Source organism: Quercus robur, chromosome 10 (assembly GCF_932294415.1).
Source record: "Quercus robur chromosome 10, dhQueRobu3.1, whole genome shotgun sequence".
Taxonomy (NCBI): domain Eukaryota; kingdom Viridiplantae; phylum Streptophyta; class Magnoliopsida; order Fagales; family Fagaceae; genus Quercus; species Quercus robur.
Genome location: NC_065543.1, coordinates 7,549,934 through 7,571,201, shown reverse-complemented (window position 1 = coordinate 7,571,201; position 21,268 = coordinate 7,549,934). Strand labels below are relative to the sequence as shown.

Sequence of the window (21,268 nt, the reverse complement as noted above, 5' to 3'; positions counted from 1 at the left end):
ATATAGAGAGATGGGTTCAACTTACACCTGGTGTAACTCTTTAGAGTTACACCTTTTTTAAACCGTTGGATTTAAGTAGATCCAACGGTTAAAAAAAGACCCTCATTATTACAAATATTTTTATTAGGATCTCATTAATTACCCTTATTTATTACAATCTAAACCTATCTCTAAACCCAAAAACATTTGACGTCTGAATCTCTCTCTCTGGCTCCTCCACCATTGCTCCTTCACCATTGTTCCACCTTTACAGGTTGCCAACAGAAGAAAAAAAAAACCAAGCCAAACAATGGTAATGGGTGTGCTACAAATACAACCATCAAATTTATTTTATACATGACAGTCAAAGTCAAAACTCTCCGTTAGGACTATATATGAATTTGTTCGTATTGTTAGATATTGAATAGAGAGGAAAATGAAGAAGAATGAATATTTTTATGTTTGAACTCTGAAGGAAGTTGATAAGCACTTTACCAGTTTACCTTGTATAGAATCCTAAATCGTATATATTTGATTCGTGAAGATTATGTGATGATTTATTATTTTTCAGTTTAATTAGTCTTAACTAAAAACTTTGAGCCATGATTAAATGAAATTGAACCTGGAACTGGATGCGTTGTCACTCAGATACATACATCCTTCTTTTCGTTTTATTATTTGTTTTCTTTTTCAAATTTAGATTGTCTTGTTTTGTTTACAACGCACGAAAATCCTGATAAAGGCAATTAGGTGACAGCCTTTTCGATTTTGATTTCCTTGGTTCTAAAGCATTAATAGTTAGTTTTTGTTTTGATATTTATCTTTTTCCTTTTGATTTCCTTTTTCAATCATGGTTTTTTTTTTTTTTTTTTTTTTTTGGTTAGTGTTCGGCTTGGTTTTTTTTCCTTCTGCTGGCAACCTGTAGAGGTGGAATAATGGTGGAGGAGACAAAGAGAGAGAGAAACCAATAGAGAGAGAGAGTCAGACGTAAAACGTTTTTGGGTTTAGAGATAGGTTTAGAATGTAATAAATGAGGGTAATTAATGAGATCTTAATAAGAATATTTGTAATAATGAGAGTCTTTTTTTAACCGTTGATCTACTTAAATCCAACGATTTAAAAAATGTGTAACTCTAAAGAGTTACACCAGGTGTAACTTGAACCCATCTCATATATATATATATATAAATATATATATATATATATATATATTCGATCAATTGAATTTTCCCTAAAAAAACAAAAATTGATTTTATCAAAATAATTGGAATCTGTGAGAATCCTAGCCACCAAGATTATACCCATTTGATAAGAAGAAAGATGCAAGTTTCTGATGTTCCTTGTCGATTCCAAGAGCACATGTTCATTCTATCTATAATGGATTTGTAGATTCCTAGTTTAAAGTTTTGCGAAACGAGTAACCTAGCTGTTCATACCATTTGCTAGGCTCTGACACTTGGTCGAAGACTGGCTGAGGAACTATTTTATTTGGAAACTTTTAGAGATCCCTTTTTACTTTGGAAAGTGTTTTTCCAAGTCAATCCAGGAATTTTTTTTGTGGCTTTTACAACTATGGGCTTGTGATCATTATCTTTTATTAGACTCAGATAATCAGATTCATAGAAATAATTGGAATCTTATCTCCTTTATGGCTAATACTTTATGGAAGCCACATATCCTTCCTCCTCCCCATTGCTACTTGCTAATCGATTTTTGGAATAACAAATAAATTGGGCCAATAAACCTAGGTTTAATATGGAAGGGAGTCAAGCCCACAAATTCACAGTAGTATCAAATACAAGTTAAATTGGTTAATGGTGTAAATAGTAAAGAATTAGAAAGGGTCCAAAAGTAGTGACTCACAAAAGGGAAAGTAGACCAAAGAAACATTTTGAATATTTATTAGTCATAATTCATAAATATAGGTAAGAGAGAGAGAGAGAGAGAGAGTACACATGACACCCTTAAAGAGCTGCTGCTTCTGATGGTTTAGAAATTAGAAGTCTTATAATTGAGTAAGCATGGTTGGTAAGATGGGTATTAATGGCTAATTATGAGCTTGGTTTGGTATTGAGGCTTTATAGTAAGTCTGGCGTGCTTACAGAATTCGTTTTTGAATAAAAATTGAAGCTTTTAGCTGCTGTATCTCTAGAAAGATGGAAAACTTTAGATTGTTTTTTTGCTTGGATCTTAAGGTGGACTTGTTTAATACTTTAATCATGATTTTGGGTAATTTGTTGACTTAGCTTAATTTGCTGAAGCCTCATAGGCTAAAACGGCACCGAGGGAACTTGCTAAATTTGCCAAACTCGTCAGAGATCATTTACTAAAGCTAGCATGCTTCTCATGGCTAAAAAGGGTTCGGTCAAATTTTCGTACTAGTACCAATTCGTAAGTGTCTTTTTGTTTTGTGCGTGTAAGTGACCAACACGTCGACTTGTTCAGGGTATCCTAAATTTTGCAAGGGTCAACAGCCCATTTAGAAACATTAAAATTTTGGTCCCATGCTAAACTCAAAATAGGCCCAATTTGTATCATCCAAATACTATTCTACTTTAATTTCCGGCCAAAATGGCCCATTAGCATTAATTTTTGAAATATTTAGCAACAGAGCACTGTTTCAGAAATAATTAGAGAAATACCACTTTTTCTGGTACTCGAGCATGGTGAGCTCGAGTACCATCTTTTCATTGGTCAAACATCTTCTAAAAAAAAAAAACGCCGCTACAGGGCCCGAAAACGTCACTATAGAGCTTAAAAACGCCACTATAGGGCCCCTTGAACCTGTTATGGGGACTTATAAAAAAAATTTTGCAGGAAAACGCTGCTATAGGGCCCGAAAACGTCACTATACGGCCCCTTAACCTGGTATAGGGGCTTAAAAACGCCGCTATAGGGCCCGAAAACGTCACTATAGGGCTTAAAAACGCCACTATAGGGCTCCTTGAATATGGGGCGATGGTGGATTAAAAAAACATGGTACTCGAGCTCACCAAGCTCGAGTACCAGAAAAAGTGGTATTTCCCTAATTATTTCCGAAACAGTGCTCTGTTGCTAAATATTTCAAAAATTAATGCTAATGGGCCATTTTGGCCTTAATTTCCCCATCAAAATACATAGGCTTGAGTCATCCTTAAAATATTACAAATTGGAGATCCCAAAGATTGGGCTTTACTTGGCGAGGACCCGTTGGACCTTTAGCAAAATGGCATCAACACTCCCAATCCTCACTTGCATTCTACTCCATCCACTCTTAAAAATCAGGGCCCCTTGAGTTGACACTATGTTCTATCGAGCAAGTCAAGTGAGAGTTGTGTTAAATGACTACAGAGATAAAATGTGGGCGAATTTTTTGGTCTTTTGAAACCTTTTGACATTTGACGTGATAAAAATAGGTTCGGAAGATTATTGTCCTACAATGTGTGCTCCACAATTTAACCTGGTATAAGTCATTCCAGCAACTTTACGCTGGACTAGCAACATCCATTGGCATGTACAAACCGTTTAAATTCCAAAAATTTCTCGAAGTCCTCAATGCCACACAATTTTTCAAGACTTGGCAGTCTCCTTATACTACATTCTTACTTACCTTTTGCTCAAAAAAAAAAAAAAAACTACATTCTTTAACAACAATTACGCTATCCTGAATGCATTGAAGGCCATTGGACAACCATGACCATTTGACCTTGTAGAAAATGAGAAGAAACTTGCCAACCTTCCTTCTCCTGAAGAAGTAGGAATGCAAATCCTCTGTACCATTTTTTTGTAATTCACTTTATATTCTACCAATCGCAACTTGTCATGTATTTGTTTAACTTATAAAATAGCCAAAGTTTAAAATGGAAAAAAATAAACACATGACAAGTTTTGATTAGTGGAATATAAAGTAGAACAAAAAATGTGGTACAGAGGATTTGTGTTCAAGAAGTAGAGGCATCACAAGTGAATTCCCTATCACTATAGGTTTGCGTTAAGGATTAGCATTATATCCATATTTCTTTATAGTAGTGATGAATGATTTCATTATATAAACTTAAGATAAAATCCCTTGTTGTATGCTTTTTGTAGATGATATATTTTTAATGGATGAAACTAGACGTGGAGTTAACATTTAGTTAGAAATTTGGAGTGATGTTTAGAATCTAAATTCTTCTGACTACTAAAACAAAATACATGAAATGTAAGTTAAATAAAAGTAGAAATAATGATGAAGGAGTTGTATTGTTGTAGACTTGATGATCAAGAAATAACAATGAGTGAAAACTTTCTATATCTTACATTAATAATTTAGGGATAATTACAGTAAACCCACCTGGGGTTAAGCCCGATTACACTATGCCTACCCGTGGTTCAAAACTTATCACTTTGCCCACCTGAGGTGCCTTCCGTTAGGGATCTGTTACCCACCTCTCCATTTGCCGTTAGAAAAACACATTTTTAAAGAAAAACAAACATAACAAAGATCAAAAAGTAGGGTTTTTATTTCTTAAGAACTTCTATAAGAACAAAACACAAAACACAGGAATAGCACAGATCAAATGCTATTCCTGATTAAAAGTGATTTCATTGAGCATTTGTTTTTTTATTTTTGTTTTTTTTATAGATCTCTCCAACTTTTATTCAAACCAAACCAAACCCAAAAAAAAAAAAAAAAAAAATTCCAAATCCCAAAAAACAAATTACCAGAAATATATTTTGCTGTTGATCCTTGTCCTCCATTCCAAATCCATTCTCTGCAACTAGTCTGACGACCGCGATCTCGCATTCGCGAGATCGCGATCTCGCCATCACGAGATCGCGCCGGCGAGATCGCGATCTGGGATCGCGATCGTTGATGATTTTTTTTGGGTTGTGGCTTGTGTCCGCGATCGACGGCACGATCTCGCGAAAGCAAGATCGCGCCGTCTCGAGATCGCGCCGTCTCGAGATCGCGACGTTGATCGCGATCTCGCCTTCACGAGATCGCGACGTTGATCGCGATCTCGCCTTCGCGAGATCGCGCCGTCGCGAGATCGTGACGTTTATCGCGATCTCGCCTTCGCAAGATCGCGCCGTCGCGAGATCGCGACGTTGATCGCGATCTCGCCTTCACGAGATCGCGCCGGCGAGATCGCACCGTCGCGATCTCACCTTCGCGAGATCGCACCAGCGAGATCACGATCCGTTCGCGAGATCGCAACGTTGATCGCGATCTCGCCTTCACGAGATCGCGCTGGCGAGATTACGATCTGGGATCTGTAATTGCTTCCTAATCCACATTTCAATGGGTTTTCCAAGTGTGGAGCATGTAATTGGATTGTTAGGAACTATTTGATGAAGTCTTTATTGAAGGAATTGTCCTATATTCCCACCTCTGCGTGATCCTCCTGATTAAAAGGGATTTCATTGAGCATTTGATCTGTGCTATTCCTGTGTTTTGTGTTTTGTTCTTATAGAAGTTCTTAAGAAATAAAAACCCTACTTTTTGATCTTTGTTATGTTTGTTTTTCTTTAAAAATGTGTTTTTCTAACGGCAAACGGAGAGGTGGGTAACAGATCCCTAACGGAAGGTACCTCAGGTGGGCAAAGTGATAAGTTTTGAACCACGGGTAGGCACAGTGTAATCGGGCCTAACCCCAGGTGGGTTTACTGTAATTATCCCAATAATTTATGATCAAGAGATTGAATAGGATGTGAATCATAGCGTAGGAGCTAGGTAAATAAAGTAGAGAAGTGTAATAGGAGTATTGTGTAATCATAAAATACCTTCTTTTTTTTTTTTTTTTTTTAATAATAGAATACATATTAAGTTAAATAGAAAATTTTGTAAAATTACTAAGACCAACTATGTTCTGTAGTAATGATTTTGGGGCTATTAAGTAGCAATATCTTCATATAATGAATGTAGCTAAAATATAAATATTAAGACGGATAAGTAAAAACAGAAGTATAAGATTCAAAATGAAGAAATTCACTTAAAGATATGTGTGAGCACTCCTAAATGTGACCTTTGAATGTCAACATGTCATGTGAGCTACTTTTTTGGAAGTATCCCAGTGTGAGTCCATCTACTTGGACTTATAATACACTACCAACTCTTGGGTTAGGGTTCTTTTTTATTGGATTTTATGGTGTGTCTTTATGATAGAATCTCATTCTCTCTCCCTTATGTGTCCATGTTTTTTTATTTCTCAAAAAAGAAAAAAAAAAAAAAAAAGGTTAGGGTGAAAAGATGAGTTGTCACTTTGTTTAAGTCCAATCCAAGAACCACTTTGACCCTATGTATAGATTTAAATTAACAAGACTTTAGTTTGGAGTAGGGGTGTCAATATTTGACTCAACCCGTGAACACAACACAAACCTGACACGAGTTTTTGTGAGTTAGGGTTAGGCCTTAATGGGTTTAGATCATAAACGGGTTGACTCGAAAACAACACGATAAGAAACGTGTCATAAGTAGGTCAACCTGCGTAACCCACAATAGACATGTTTGACACACCAATTTATTTGTGTCAACCCAAAATGACCTACTTAACACAACCCGTTTAACTTGTATAACAAATAAATATTCATTTTATTTTAGATTTGTCAAATACCTTTTATATCCAACATATATTTTAAATTAAAAAGAAAAGTGAGTAATTACAAAAACTTACAAGGGATATAATTGGAAATTGAAACTTTACAAACCCTAGATCTCTAAACCCTACAAACCCTAAATCTCTAAACCTTCTTATAAATACCTAATTTTATTTTTGTATTTAAGCCGTACAACTTACTCTACTATCTTATAGTCTCACACCCCATTCTCAAAATCAAAGTCTCAAACCGGTTATTGCTCTCTCTCTCTCTCTCTCTCTCTCTAATATGTTTAGTGAGTTTTAGAATTAAAGAAAACCGTTTTCTTGGTGTTTCAAAATTCTACAGTAATTTTTCCTGCAGAATGTTTTTGTTCTATAAACTTTAGTCTATTATTTGCTCCAATTCTTTCAATATTGATACTTAGCATTTGGCGAGTTCTAAGGATATTATATTTTTGTTGAACTATGCTATTTTATTTTTGTTAAACTATGTTATTTTGAATTTGGGTTGAAGTGTATGCACTTCTTTTGGAGTGTAAAAAACTTATTTCTAGATGAATGTTATATTTTTCTTGAACTATATTATTTTGAATGTGGGTTGAAGACTTGAAGTGTATGCATTGTTTTTGGGATGTAAAAAAAAGTATTTCTAGATGGATGTTATATTTAATATTATGCAGGTTGAAATGAGTTGTGTTACATTCACGTCAACCCAACATGACTCATTTATTAAGCGTGTCAAATGGGTTGGGTCAAGTCAACCCGCCTTATTAACAGGTCAGGTTAGGGTTGAAAGATCATGACATGATTATTAAATGGATCAGGTTAAGATTGAGCTATTTAGTCGAATACCCCTACCTCGATATGACACGAACTCGACACGCTAACCCGAATTGACACCCTTAGTTTGAAGTTAGAGCATAGGTTTGAGAAGGGTTTAGACACTCAATTTTGCCTAACCAATCAATTAGCTTCCACTTGTGTTACATGCACCTTTTTTTATTTAAGAAAAATATTAAGGAGATTCTATATTCATTTTTCTGAGAAACAAAGGGGGTTCTGTTTCTGTATTCTAATTACACAATTATTATATATAATAAATAATGACATATAGGGCAAGATTTTATTATAAAGAGTAAATCTAAACACACACACAAAATATATATATATATATATATATATAGACATTCAAACTACAAATCTAATCACACTACATATGGGAAAGTAAATCAAACATACCATATCAAATTATATATGGAAAGCAAATCGACTAATTAAACCAAACATGGAAGGTAAAACAATTTTGCATATATGAGTTGATCTGTCTAAGGAAAGAGATTGAAAATAGACAACCCAATTCTAGGTTTTCATGCATTTTATTGTTTTGATTTTGATTTTTATATAGATACAATAGTATTTCAGTCCTATTTCAAAAATCAAACTTTTTTTTTCTCACATAGGTGAGCCCTTCTTATCACACTGCCCTCTTGGTGGTGGTGGACATGGATTCCGAATTCCTAGAAAGACTACAGAAGGTCTCCTTAATAGAGGAGAAGGAACTTGATATCAAGATATGAGTGCACCATCGCAAAGAAATGCTGGGAGAGTGCTCCCTTAGCATTCTAGGACGATTTTTGAGCGATAAACCGGTCAATCTTAGAGCGGCAAAGAACTTGCTTTGAACAGTATGGCGAATGGGCAACGACCTGAAGATAGTGGAAGTGGGGGAAGGACTTCTCCAATTCAAGTTTTCACTAGAAAGCCAGTTGAAGTGGGTTATCGAGAATGGCCCTTGGTGTTTTTATTGTTTTTGTTAACTTTTCCTACTTGTCCTACTGTGAGGCTAGTGTGTAGCCTTCTGTTGCTGTAGGACCCATTATCATACTTCTTGTATCTTTTCTTTATTTAAAGATTTATTGTTTTTTTTTTAATTTCTTTTATTTTTATTATATGGATGGTATAATTAATTAAATAATTCAATATTTTATGTATGATTATGGTTTCTAACGATTTAAATGTGTCAGTACATTACATAAACAGTACATAAAGGGCCACATGTATTGCTACATCAACATAAAATTTAATAATAATAAAAATAAAAATAAAAATTGGGATCAAAAGTCAAAACCCCTAAAACAATCTATCTCAAACAACATTGATCATCGACATTGAAGATTGAGTGCATGATGATCCTAAGTGCTAAGATCAATTGTATGAGATTAGATTTGTGTATTTAGAAGAACAAGGGCTTGTTTTTATTAGACATGGCAAAACGGGTCAAAATTTTCTAACCCGAAACAAAAACGGGTTGACCCGATTCGACCCGCGACTCGATCTGAACCCGAACAATTTTTTAAAACTTTGTTTTTTGGTAAAAAATAATAATAAAATTAAGACAATATTAGTTTAATTATTTGTTATGAGTTTTAAGGAAACAATTGAGACAATTACATAACTGCATACAAATTAATTGAAAGATGAATGATTGAGTATTCTGTAATGAGTAAAGATTTTTAGATATCAAATAACAAAGTACATGCCAAAATAATCTGGTTAAAGTAGAGTTAAAAACGTAAATTTAAAATTGTAGACATGTGTGAAAAATATTCATAAGTGTGAAAATAGTGAAGCCAAAGTATCAAATTAGCATAAATTATGAATGCTTAGACCTATTTTTTATACAATTTATTTTCAAAATAAACGGCTTTTCAAAATAAATTATGATATTTCTAAAGTGTGTATTGCTTAACAATGATGTGATATTCATAAAAGAGACCATATATAAATAAGTAAATAATCAAACTTTAATGTATATCTCAAATTGAAATAGAATGCCAATCACAATTGATAATAGATTATAAAATTAATTTTCAAGATTGTAAATTTCTTATATGTTTTTATTCCTTATCAAATGAGTTATCCAATAAGTCATTTGTAATTTTGTTTATATTTTGGGATGTTGATATATATTGTGAAAAAATAAAACTTGTGTATTTGTTTTATTTATTTTTGTGTTATTTTATTTTAGATAGCAATGTTAGGATTTGTATAATTTTCAAATTATTAAATAAGTATTAATAAGTTTAATTGAGTTCATTATTGATATAAGTGGTGAATTCAAAGTAATGCTATCTACATCAAGTAATTTATTGCATGACTTTCCAAATAGCAAATACATGATTTTTTCTTTATTAAAAAAAAAAAAAAAATCATGTGAAAAATACGGGTCAACTTGACTCGACCTGCAACCCGATTAACACGAACCCCCTTTTTAACCCGATTAAAATGATCCGTTTTGACCCGCAATCCGATTGACCCAACCCGAGCACGACTTGACCTGACCTGCCCATTTTGCCATGTCTAGTTTTAATCAATGAAGGAGCACTTGTGGAGTCCATGAAGATTTCTGTGTCGTCCTCATTTTGTTGTCTAATATAATGGGGTCTTTGTGTTAATTTACTAACCTTGTTTCTGTGTTGGGTCCATAATATAGCTGGTGGTTTTAATTTTGTCCAGCCACTGATACTTATAGAAGTATGTTCTTATTCTGCAAGGTGGAATTAATGCCTTTCTTCCGGCTTATCATCTTAGGTATATGGATATCGATTGTTTTAGGGTTTTAATTTTGATCCCAAGGGCTAGTATGAAAGATAATATTTTAATTTGGACTTTAGTTATGTCAGTATTTTCCATCCATAACCTAACGGATCATTCTGACACAATAACAAAATGTTAGAGAAAAAATTGACACAGCTTAAAAGTTAAGAATCAAATTCATAATTTACCCAATTTGTTTGTATAAATTGGGGTGGATGCAAAATACTATTAATTCCACCATATTTCTTACCCTTTGAACCTAAAATGGAGATGTAGTGTACGTGGATTTCATTGTAATTTTTTATGATATTTTTTTAATACTTTTTTTTGGATAAAATTTATTGGCAGTTTTATCACATTAATTTGTAGCTATATCATAAGGTCAGAATTTTTAATTTTAGGATTTAATATTTAATAAAATAATATAAACTTGATCTTTTTTTTTTCTATATTTTATCCTATAATTAAAAAATTATGTTCTTTCTTCTTCATCAACACAGGGGATAAATCCATAGCAGTATCTCTACCATGAAATTTACTATCAAAATAATTGAATAATCACGATCAGGATTCAGTTTGACTCTTGTTATCATCATACTAATAAACGATGACCTTCCCATTTAATAGTAACCAAATTGGCTAGTTTATATCATATTCATTTAATGGATAACATGAGTTCACCATTATCCTTGTTGTGGAATCATTAGTGGGTTAAAAGCACATGTTACAGATTTAACGATAACTTCATCATCAATTTATAAACATTTTGCAAATTGAAACCTAAATTTTTTGGAAAAAGTTAAATAGTTCAGCGGACAGTGTCCTATGCTATACTTTGAAATTAGCCATGTAAATAAATAAATAAAAACCACAACTATTGTTCTCCCTTTGGTTTATATATATGGTCAATGGTATAACTTTTGTAAAACAGCTCTACCGTGGTTTGCAATAAATAATTACATATTTACAATTACTACCACACTTTACAAAAAATAATTATAACTCTTATTTGGCTCTTCACACACACACACATATATATTTTAGGTTCTAAAGATTTAGAATTAAATGTTTAGAGTCCTAATTTGTTTATGTTTGCAAATCGAGAACAAAATCATATCTAGAATAAGTGTTAGACATTGCTTAAGGTGATTCAAGTCAAGTCTCAAGAACATTCAAGCTGCAGGAAAGATAATTCAACTTTAGTGAAGCTCGACGATCAAAAATTACATTTGACTGATTGAAAATTGTAGAAAAACAGATTCTGTAGAATTTTAAATCAGGCCCAAGCTCGCGAAAACGTTTAGGGTTTTAGTCCAACATTCCTAAGTATAAAAGGAAAACTCTAACTACGTTTTGAAGACTCTTAGAAGAGTTGTGAGTTACTCCTGTAAGATCAGAGAGGTTCTGTACCTTCTAACTCTATAAGTATCTACCGAAACAAGATCTACAATCAAGTGTTGGTGGAATCTAGTTGTTGTTGCAAGATCAACAAGTGGTGATTTGAAACCTTTGAGTGGGATCTCAAAGTCGTAAGCGTGGAAGTTTGTGTGCTACAAATCCAAAAGAGAAGAGTCCGTGGATTCGGAGGTTGCACGAGGTCGTGTCAGCAAATTACTACGCTAGAGGTAGCAATAGATTTAGAGTTAAATCTTATTGTAAAAACTACAATTCTCTATTAGTAGATTTGTTTACCTTGAGGATAGTTAGGTCAAATCTTCCCTCGGTTTTTACCTTGAAATGGTTCGTTTCACTAGTTTTCCTAGGTGATCATATATGTGTGTTATTTACTTTTTTGCTATTGTGCATAATGTGATCTTTCATTGTTAAACCTAGATCTCATAATTACCCTAAGTAATCACTTAGCTAATTTATTAGGTTAAACAATCTGCTTTAAGAAGTCTAAACAAACAATATATATATATATATATATATATACAATTGATTTTAGTCTCTTTAGTTTTTGTACCCAATAACTTACTTGACATAAAAATTTAAAAAAAATTGGATGGATATGTAGCGGAAAATTGGACTCCAATTGAAATCCAATTTAGAATCTAATTGGATTTGAACTCTTTGATTTTTACACTCAATAATTTACGTGATACAAAATTAAAAATTAAATGGGACTCGTGGCAGAAAATTGAGAATCCAATTGAAATCTAATTGGATTTTCTCAGAGCTTTGGCTATTAATAAATACATAAACTTATAAATTTGAATTTTTTTTAGTTATATAAAAAAAGCCTTATAAATATAAAATCATTCAAACTCTCTCTTTCTCTAATTATATATATATATATATATATATAGTTAGTTAGTTAGATATATAATTAGGTTTTTTATGGCTTATTTATATTAGGGGTTGTTTGGTAAGATTATTTAAATATAATTTTTTTGTTTTGTAATCCATAAAATGGTGGGTTTCACACTTGAATTTATTGTTTGGCTAATATTTTCTAAATACAGTTTTCAAAAAACTATATCTCATTTTCCTGATTTAAAACAGGATTTTGAAAATAGCTAAAGAGGTATTTTCAGGATACAAAAAAATGTTTTTAATGACATAGTTGTAAATAAATTGAAAATAGTGGACCCTACATAAATGTCCAAATTCTTTTATATCTTAAATTAAGGAGTTTATTTTTATCACAAAAAGAATTCTCACACTTCAAATTTGAAACTTATCATTAAAAAAAAAAAAAATTATGAACTCTATTCCCTTATCATTACCCAAAAAAAAAAAAAAAAAAAAAGTAATCTACAGATTCTACACGTTACTTTTTGTAAATATTTTTTTTAAATCTCAAAAATAGAAATAGTCTCCCAAAAAATTATTTTTGTTTTTAGTATTTTGAAAATTGTTCTTAAAAGTGGGAACCAAACACGTAAAATGTAAAAAATTATTATCTGAAAACTAGTTTCAAGTTCAATTTTTTGAAAATTGTTTTTATATTGTTTTGAAAACAAAAACCTTTTTTTTTTTTTTTTGGTTTAGTGTCATAATGTTTAAAAGTGAGATAAAGATAGTATTCTAATTTTTTAGAATATTTCTCTATGTGATTTAAAATAAAGTTATTTGTACGTGGGCTTAAAGTTTGTAGTTTTGAATTTAAAATAAAAATTGGTAATTCAGATAAAGTAGATAAATGAAAAGGCATGTGATTTTATTTTAAAAGTTATTTGTGCGTGGGTTAAAATTTTGAAAATTTGAATTTAAAATAAAAATTTGTAATTCAGATAAAGTAGATAAATGAAAAAGCATGTGATTTTATTTTAAAAGTTATTTGTACGTGGGTTAAAATAAAATGTGGTAATTAACAAAAAAAAAAAAAAAAAAAAAAAAGTAAATTCTTTTTTTTAACCCAATTTGTGTTTTTTTAATTTAAAATTATTTAACTTAAAGATAGGGGTATTTTGGAGAGTTTAAGAATTAGTGTGGGGGTATTTTAGTACGCAAAATGTTGAAAACCAAACAGGAAATCTTTTTATTAATAGTATATATATATATATATATATACATACAGAGAGAGAGAGAGAGAGAGAGAGAGAGAGAGATTTCAATTTAAAATTTTGATCCATATGACATATCTTTTTAAATTTCTTTTTAAATTTCTTTTCCATGGGGTTCCAATTTAGTTAATTTAATGTGTTTCTTCATATCACTTTTTTCTCAAATGAAAATGCCTTTTGCATAACCTTTCAAGGGATTGTGTGTATAAATCCTTTGGAGAATATAAATTATCTTGATGCATCTGTCAACTTTTTCCAAACGACACACTTATTATTAAATAATTCTTCGAATTGAAATACTTATAATAAACTTATAATTGTAAATGACCTATGCTAAACCAATATAGGCTAAACTGTACTAAAATTTTCACCATCTCCCAAACAAACGTCTTTGAGGCTTGATCATAGGGGCTTTTAAAAAAACAAATCAATTTTAACTAGTTATATTAGATTCTATATATTATGGTTTCACACGCTATAGTTCCAAGTAACAAAGAATTTCAAATGAGTTAGTGTGGTTATGGGTAAAATAGTTAGGAATGTACTTAATGTGATGATGATGATAGTGTTAATCATTGTTCAAGTTGTGGTGTTAGCCAACAATCCTTAATTTTCTAGTCTTTCTCCTTATCCACACCCCATTGATATGAAATACAGTAAGTTCCAAGTTCGTAAGATCCAACCTCGTAATATAAATGATGACCCTTTATTAAAGCAGGCACATCAAATAAAAAAAAAAAAAAAAAATGTAGGAACAAGTGCAAGAAGGAGCTTAAAACAAGTAATCCGACCTTCACAACCCATGATTTAAAAGTTTGCTATGATTTATGCATTGCGGAAGAATTGTTGAAAAGACCTGGAGATATTCTACTAAAAAATATGCTCGGTCCGTGATACAAAAGCAGAAAAACTGTTTATTTTGTAAGGTACAGTTTTCCTTTCACAATTGTTATCCTTTACAGTTTTAACATATCTTTTGATGCATGTTATTCTGGGTTAATTACTATTAGTTGTTTTGGGCATGATTTGAGTAGGGATTACATATTGTTGATTTACTTCTTTGGGTTAATAACTTACGTGGTGATGTCTTGACTTTTCAAACTTAAAAGTACAAATATTTATTGTATTGTAGTGTGTTAAACTCATACTACACCAAAGGTTGTATCAGAGGCAGAGCTGTGGAGGTGGCGTAAATGTCGAGTGGGGCTAATTTGTTGGTGGCTGTCATGGCCACTTGCTCGGTTGCAGCTGGCGGCGTAAGACTGTAAGAGCAATTATTTTTTTATTTTTTTTTAACAAACGGTAGTGAGCCTCCTGAAGTTTGTATCTTTGAGGTTAGGAAGTTTGGGTTGTGTTTTTGTATATTTATTGGGATTTTGGAGTCCTAATTTACAAGGGATTTGAGTTTTTCTTTTGCAAAATTGTTTATGGGCCAAAGAATGGGCTGGATTTTTAGAACTGAAATTGCTATATGTATTTTTTGTCAAAAATCTTAGGGGGCTGTGATTAAGTTTTTCCTAATTTTTAAGGGTTTTATTTTTATTTTTATTTTTTACTACTATTGGAGGAGTTTTTCAAAACTCGGGGGGTGGGTGGGGGGAGATACGCCACTATGTTTTTGTACTATATAACTTTGAACCTAATCTTGTAAGGATTACTCAGCTCTTTGCACATAAGGTTTAAGTTGATTTTTTAACTTAATCCAAGTTTTGACCGCTCTCAACACTAATCTTATAGATTTGTGGTGTGTTCCTTAGTCATTGAGTCAAGGATAGAGTCACGACTTAGAAATAAGGGGGAGTGAGACAGTTTTGCTGCTGGTTACATTCGACAGTTCTGCTGTTGCTTAGTGATAAGAGTTAGTTACAACAGCTATTTGGCAAGAGCTAAAGAAGTTAGTTAGGATGGTTGGATTCTGTTAGTAAGGGTCAGTGAGGATTAGGGTTTAAAACTAATAAGAATCAATTGATTCTTATCACTTAGCAACTGTGGGTTTTTTTTTTTTTTCTTTGATGTTTGCTTCTTCTGCTGGGTAAGCATCGTGTTGTTTGTTTTGGAAAAAATTGGTGAATTAGGCTTAATTTGTTTTAACTTTGTTATTGGTAATTTTATTGTTGGGTTAATTTTTTGGACTCGTATATTTCGTTTTAAATTTTTGATTTATAAATATTTTTATGGCCTATAAAAGGAGGAAAATGCTACAATTACAAACCTTTTTACAATTTCTTTTACAAATTACTAATGTGATGAGTGGTTATTGCTAAGTAAAAAATCAATTTAAGTGATAGGCCTAGATATGAACCAATAAGAGTTTATTACCTCAATAATTTTAACAAATATTGTAAAAATGTTTGTGACTGTAGCATTATTTATAAAATGATCAATGATATTATTTAGGGTGGCAAAATATAATTTTATTTAAAAAAATTAATAAAATTAGTCCCTATATATATTTATTTATTTAAAATAAAATAAAAATAAACTGACCCATTTAATTCAATTTTTGGTAGCAAGTACATAAGAAAATGTATCAATGGCCATTTTCTCTCTTAAACATAAGGTATAATTTAGGGTGGTAAAGTGTAATTTCTAAATGGGTCATAATACACTACAATAAATAAATAAATAAATAAATGGATCATAATACTGTACACACTTTTTAAAATTAGAGTGGCCATTAATCATTATACTATACACACTTAACTGAATTATAGTGGTTAATGATTGATAAGAGCACAAACTTAATCATCAATATCATACTGCTATGGCCTTCATCATCAATATCAAGTTCACTACAATTCTCCCTAATGAACTATTGACGATGCATAAAAATAAAAAAAAAATAAAAAAATCCCCAATCCACTCATTTTTATGTGGCTAGCCTTTACTTCAACATGGTCATGTACACTCACGACAAACCAATGCCAATGTACAAGATCTAAGATCAATCCTTGCCTACACACTTACACCATAAATCAATTGGCATTTTGGTCTGATGATAAAAAGTAATCATCTGAAGCAAATGCCATAGATTTCAACTCTCTCAAACAAAGAATTGAGAAATCGGAAAATTCTCCCATGATTTTAAAAGGTTAAAAAGTTTAAACTTTATCCATGATTTATATATATATAAAGATGGACCAAGAATGTGTAGTGCAAGAAAATGAGATACCCTTTTATGTAAGAATTCCATTGAAGGGTCCAACGACTACATAATGGAAAAAATAATTTTCTTTCATTCCTTACACTCCTCTTGGACAAGGCAAGATTGATTCAAAGTTCTCATACGAGAACAAAAAAAATTTATTATCTAAGCGAGTTGGCACCCAACTAACTTTTTATTATTTTCATTTATTTCAAACATAGATCTAATATTCAGATACAATTAAAGAAAAAAATTGTAACATGGTGAAAAATAAAAAGTGTTAGTAAAAATATACTAGCAAGAAAGATTATCACCAGGTGCAACACCAAATTGAGTACAGTACTGTTGGTAATACTGGATTCGAGACTGAACTTTACCAGGCTCATGACCATCACATTCAGCAAGACCATTAATAGCTCGAATTGTTTCTCCAAAACCTTGGCTAACAGATTGGTGAACACTGTTCATCCAATACCATAAGGCAGCCTTAAACGAGATAGTCGCATCATTGGCAACAGTTTCAGGAGAGCCTAGTCCATCAAACTGATTTTCATTTCCAGCCGCTCCATAATTGTAATTCCAGGTTAGTTGAAGTGGTCCACGGCCAAAGTAACGTTTGCTAGGATTGCATCGATATAATTGAGTGTAGGCTGGGTTACAATAGTTCTGTGTGGTTGGAACATCTCTTTCTTCTATATAGCATAAATCTGACCAAACAACATTTTGCTTCAACTCTCAGGGATAAGTCCTTCCAAATAATAATGTGTTTGCCTTTGGAAAGTCCAAAAAAGTAAAAATTTTGGGTTTTCCTTTTTTTTAGCTGATTTTTTTAGGTCAAACTTAAAAATTTCCTCATTTTGTTTACAGTAATTTCTTTTTGATGAAATTATTTATATTACTTTAAGTAAATAAACAATCAATTCAAGCCATCTAAATAAACAACTTAAAAACATGACAATTATACACAAATATGCATCTCTATGATTTTATATGTATAGTCATACACACCATTTTATTATGAAAACTATATAATTATCTGTTTTAAAGCTATTGTTTGTTTAAGATATATTTTTTTTCATAAAAAAAAAAAAAAAAGATAATTTATTTTTATTCCCTTATTTTGCTTAAATTGTTTATTACAGTAAAAATACGGTTCTACATAATAAAAAGTAAAGTTCAAAAAAAAAAATTGTATCTTCATCTTATTTTCATTTTGAAACTTTGGAAAACCAATGTTGCCTTTTTAATTTGATAAATCACATTAACTAAACAACATTACATTTATACTCTTATTTTTGTGATAGAATATGTTGAGGGACCACAATTTGAATCCCAACAATCACTTTAAAAACAAGCCCACAGAACGTGATGTTGAATACTATAAAAGATTTGAGTGTGTCTTTCTTATCATCAACTAATTTTAAGGTGAAATGGCATAACTCACGGTACGACAAATGGTATCAAAACTAAAGTTATAGATTCAAGTTACCAAAATAAATTAATAGGAGGAAATATTATCTATAGAATAGCCGTACAAAAAGTAGGGCTAATGTTGCATTTTTGTGGCGGCGTTTTCAAAAAACACCGCTATAGCCATAATTGCTTATGAAAAGAGAAATTAATATTACAGAGCATAAATATCTTTTGGGTATGGTTGTGTGCATATTATATATCACATATGTTTCTAAATAAGGATCTGAAAAAAAAAAAAAAAAAAATGAGAGATAGAGAGGGGATCAAGAGAACTTACTTCCAGTCTCATGTGTGACATGGGCAAAGAAAGCTGCAATCTCACGTTTACCAGCATCACTAGAACCAAACTTGGCAAACTGATTATAAGAATTAAGAGCAGCAAGAAATGCTGCTCTTGTGTAGAAGCTCTTTCCAGGACAATCTCCTTGGGCCTGGTTAAGTATCCCATTGAAAAAGCCTTCTGTCACAATATCAGGGACCGAAACATCATTAGTTTTTGTGGTACAAGGTCCTGATTTGCACCCCTCGCCACAGTATTCAGCAGTAGTGCCACAAAAGTCATATTTGCTGCAACATTCGTTTGCAGCACAACTACAATCACCCTTCACATTTGCTGCTAGGATTCCAACTATAATGAGAGTTAGCAGACCATTTTGTAAACTAAGAGCACCCATTTTCTTAATGATGTTTGAGGAATATATAAAATGTGTGAGATCAAGAATTAGGTTGTGATATGTATTTATAATGCAACATAAGTTGAGAAATATCTATTTCTTTAATGAAGAATAAATTTCTACGATCATGAGGAAGTATAACGTAGGGAGTCCAGTAAACGGGGCGTGAGTTAAGGGTCAAGGTGTAATACCCGAGAAAAAACAAAAAAAGAAAAAGATTTAAAGGGAGGGGTATCTAAGTAAATCTGTTTGTGGGGTCAATTTTACAATTAATTTTACTAAGGGGGTTTTTTAAAAATAAGGTTGAAATCCTAGTTATATATAAATTAATTTAAGTCGGTGTATAATGACAGATATTTTGAGAGAGACAACTACCCAAAATACTCAAGGTAAAAAAGGTTTGACTACACAATTGAGGTAAGAGCCTAAGAATCTCTTTCTTGTCAAATCTAAACTTTATTTAGAATTAGAATATTTTTTATGTGGGTAGTTTGGCCAGTAGTAAAACTATTTAAATATTCAAAAATTTTAATGATGCAAATGAAGAAAAGTTTAGTTTTATTTTTCGGTAAACTGGATGATGTGCTTGCAGATTTTTTTCTAAGTTCAGTGATTTAGAGCTCGTTTGGTTTGGCCATAACTCAGTTTTCATAACTCAATACTCATAACTCAAAACCCATAACTCATAACCCAAACCTCACTTTATCTCAAAAACTCCAAAATTCTTGTTTGGTCACATAACTTACATTTTGCCACCATAACTCATATTTCAGAAACTGAATACACGAAAATTCTGTTTTTGATTTCCATCGTCCATCACTCAAATTTTTGAGTTTTGAGTGATGGAAACATCACCTAAAAATCAAACCAAACAAGATTTTTTCAGTGGGACCACGTATTTTGGAAATTCAATGATAAAAACTGAGTGATATCACTCAAAATCATGGTAAAAATTGAGAGAGTATTACATGTTTTGGAAACATGCATCCTCTCTCTTATATGAGAGTGGACCCCATACATGTGAGGGAAAGGATGCATATTTCCTAAACATAATAATTTTCTCCTTTTTCTATGGTTTTGTCGCGTTAAGCATTGATGGAGGCTGTAAAATTTTGAGATCCACCGTCATATGAGGGAGAGAATACATGTTTTCCAAACATAATAATTTTCTCGTTTTTCTATAGTTTTGTCGCGTTAAGCGTGGATAGTGGCTGTAAACTTTTAGGCTTAATGGTCAGCTTTCTGCAGTTTAATTTGATAAATAGTACCTCATGTGGACTTCTTAGCATATGTGACAGAACCCGAAGTGGTATTGGGGTAAATACAAAAGCCTAGTAGTCTAGGCATGCTTTGAGGTCTGACATATAGTCACGTGAGTTAAAAAAAAAAAAAAACAAAGCAGTGCTCAACTCCCTTCTTTCTTCTTATTATTATTATTATTTGTTTATTGATTTTGGTAAAAGTGAATAGGAAAGTCAATGAAGTGTGACAAGTTATAATTATAAAAAAATAAAAAGGAAACAAAAGAACACACGTAATTGAAGATGCCCCATGGTCTTATCTCTGTGGCTTAACTAGTTGTGGCAGAAAAAAATGGTAATATATATAAAGAAAGGGAAATGTTAACGACTTTCTTTAGAATATTGGTTAAAAATCTAGTTAAAAAAATTTTTATAGGAAAAAAAAAAAAATTAATATTTTAACAGTTTTTTTTTATTTTCTATAAAAGTGATATCAAAATTTTCCTAAAATGGATTATTAACAAATGTCCTAAGGGCACTCTTTTAGGTGAAATTTGGGTGTGAGATAACAGTGGATTGTTATTTGATATTTTTAGTAATCTCTTTTCTGATAAGGTACTGTTATAAGTTTTTCTTAAATTATTTGTTTATTAAGTAAATCGTGTTTTAAAATTATTTAGGTGATATTCAAGGATTTTAGAGAAAGTGTTAAGAAAAAGTTATTTTGTGGTGAGCTAGCTGAGGTAAGTAAACTTATCCTAATTGATTTTATTTTGCTTATACGGCTGTATTTTAGCTATTGAAATTTGTTTATAATTGTTATAATTTTATTTATTGTTTTAGCTGCATTGATTTAAAGTAAAAAATAAAGAATTATCACAAATATATTTTGATTACTGAATATATAATTATATATATATATATATATATGTATGTATGTATTTGAATGAAATATATTTTTGTTTGAACTATGATTTGATATATATGATTTTAGCCAATCTGACTATATTTTGACTCTGATACCCAGCCAATGGGAGTTATTCATTGGTATTCTGATATCCAGCTAATGGGGGTCATTCATTGATACTAA

General features: G+C 31.6%; 1 protein-coding gene across 1 annotated transcript; it reads right to left on the bottom strand.

Annotated features, from left to right (window-relative positions):
* Nucleotides 1-16,865: 16,865 nt before the first annotated feature.
* LOC126701477 (endochitinase PR4-like) lies at nucleotides 16,866-18,951 on the bottom strand. Its single transcript, XM_050399595.1, has 2 exons — nucleotides 18,541-18,951; nucleotides 16,866-17,497 (listed from the first exon to the last, which is right to left on the bottom strand). The coding sequence occupies exons 1-2, from the start codon at nucleotides 18,935-18,937 to the stop codon at nucleotides 17,085-17,087; spliced, it is 810 nt and encodes a 269-aa protein (XP_050255552.1). The 5' UTR covers nucleotides 18,938-18,951; the 3' UTR covers nucleotides 16,866-17,084.
* Between the last annotated feature and the right edge of the window lie 2,317 nt (nucleotides 18,952-21,268).

Excerpts from the sequence above, each read along its gene's own strand:
- LOC126701477 (XM_050399595.1), bottom strand. The coding sequence starts at position 18,937 with ATGGGTGCTCTTAGTTTACAAAATGGTCTGCTAACTCTCATTATAGTT. Across the intron at positions 17,498-18,540 it reads TGTCACACATGAGACTGGAA|ATTTATGCTATATAGAAGAA; the intron begins GTAAGTTCTCTT and ends TTGTTTGGTCAG.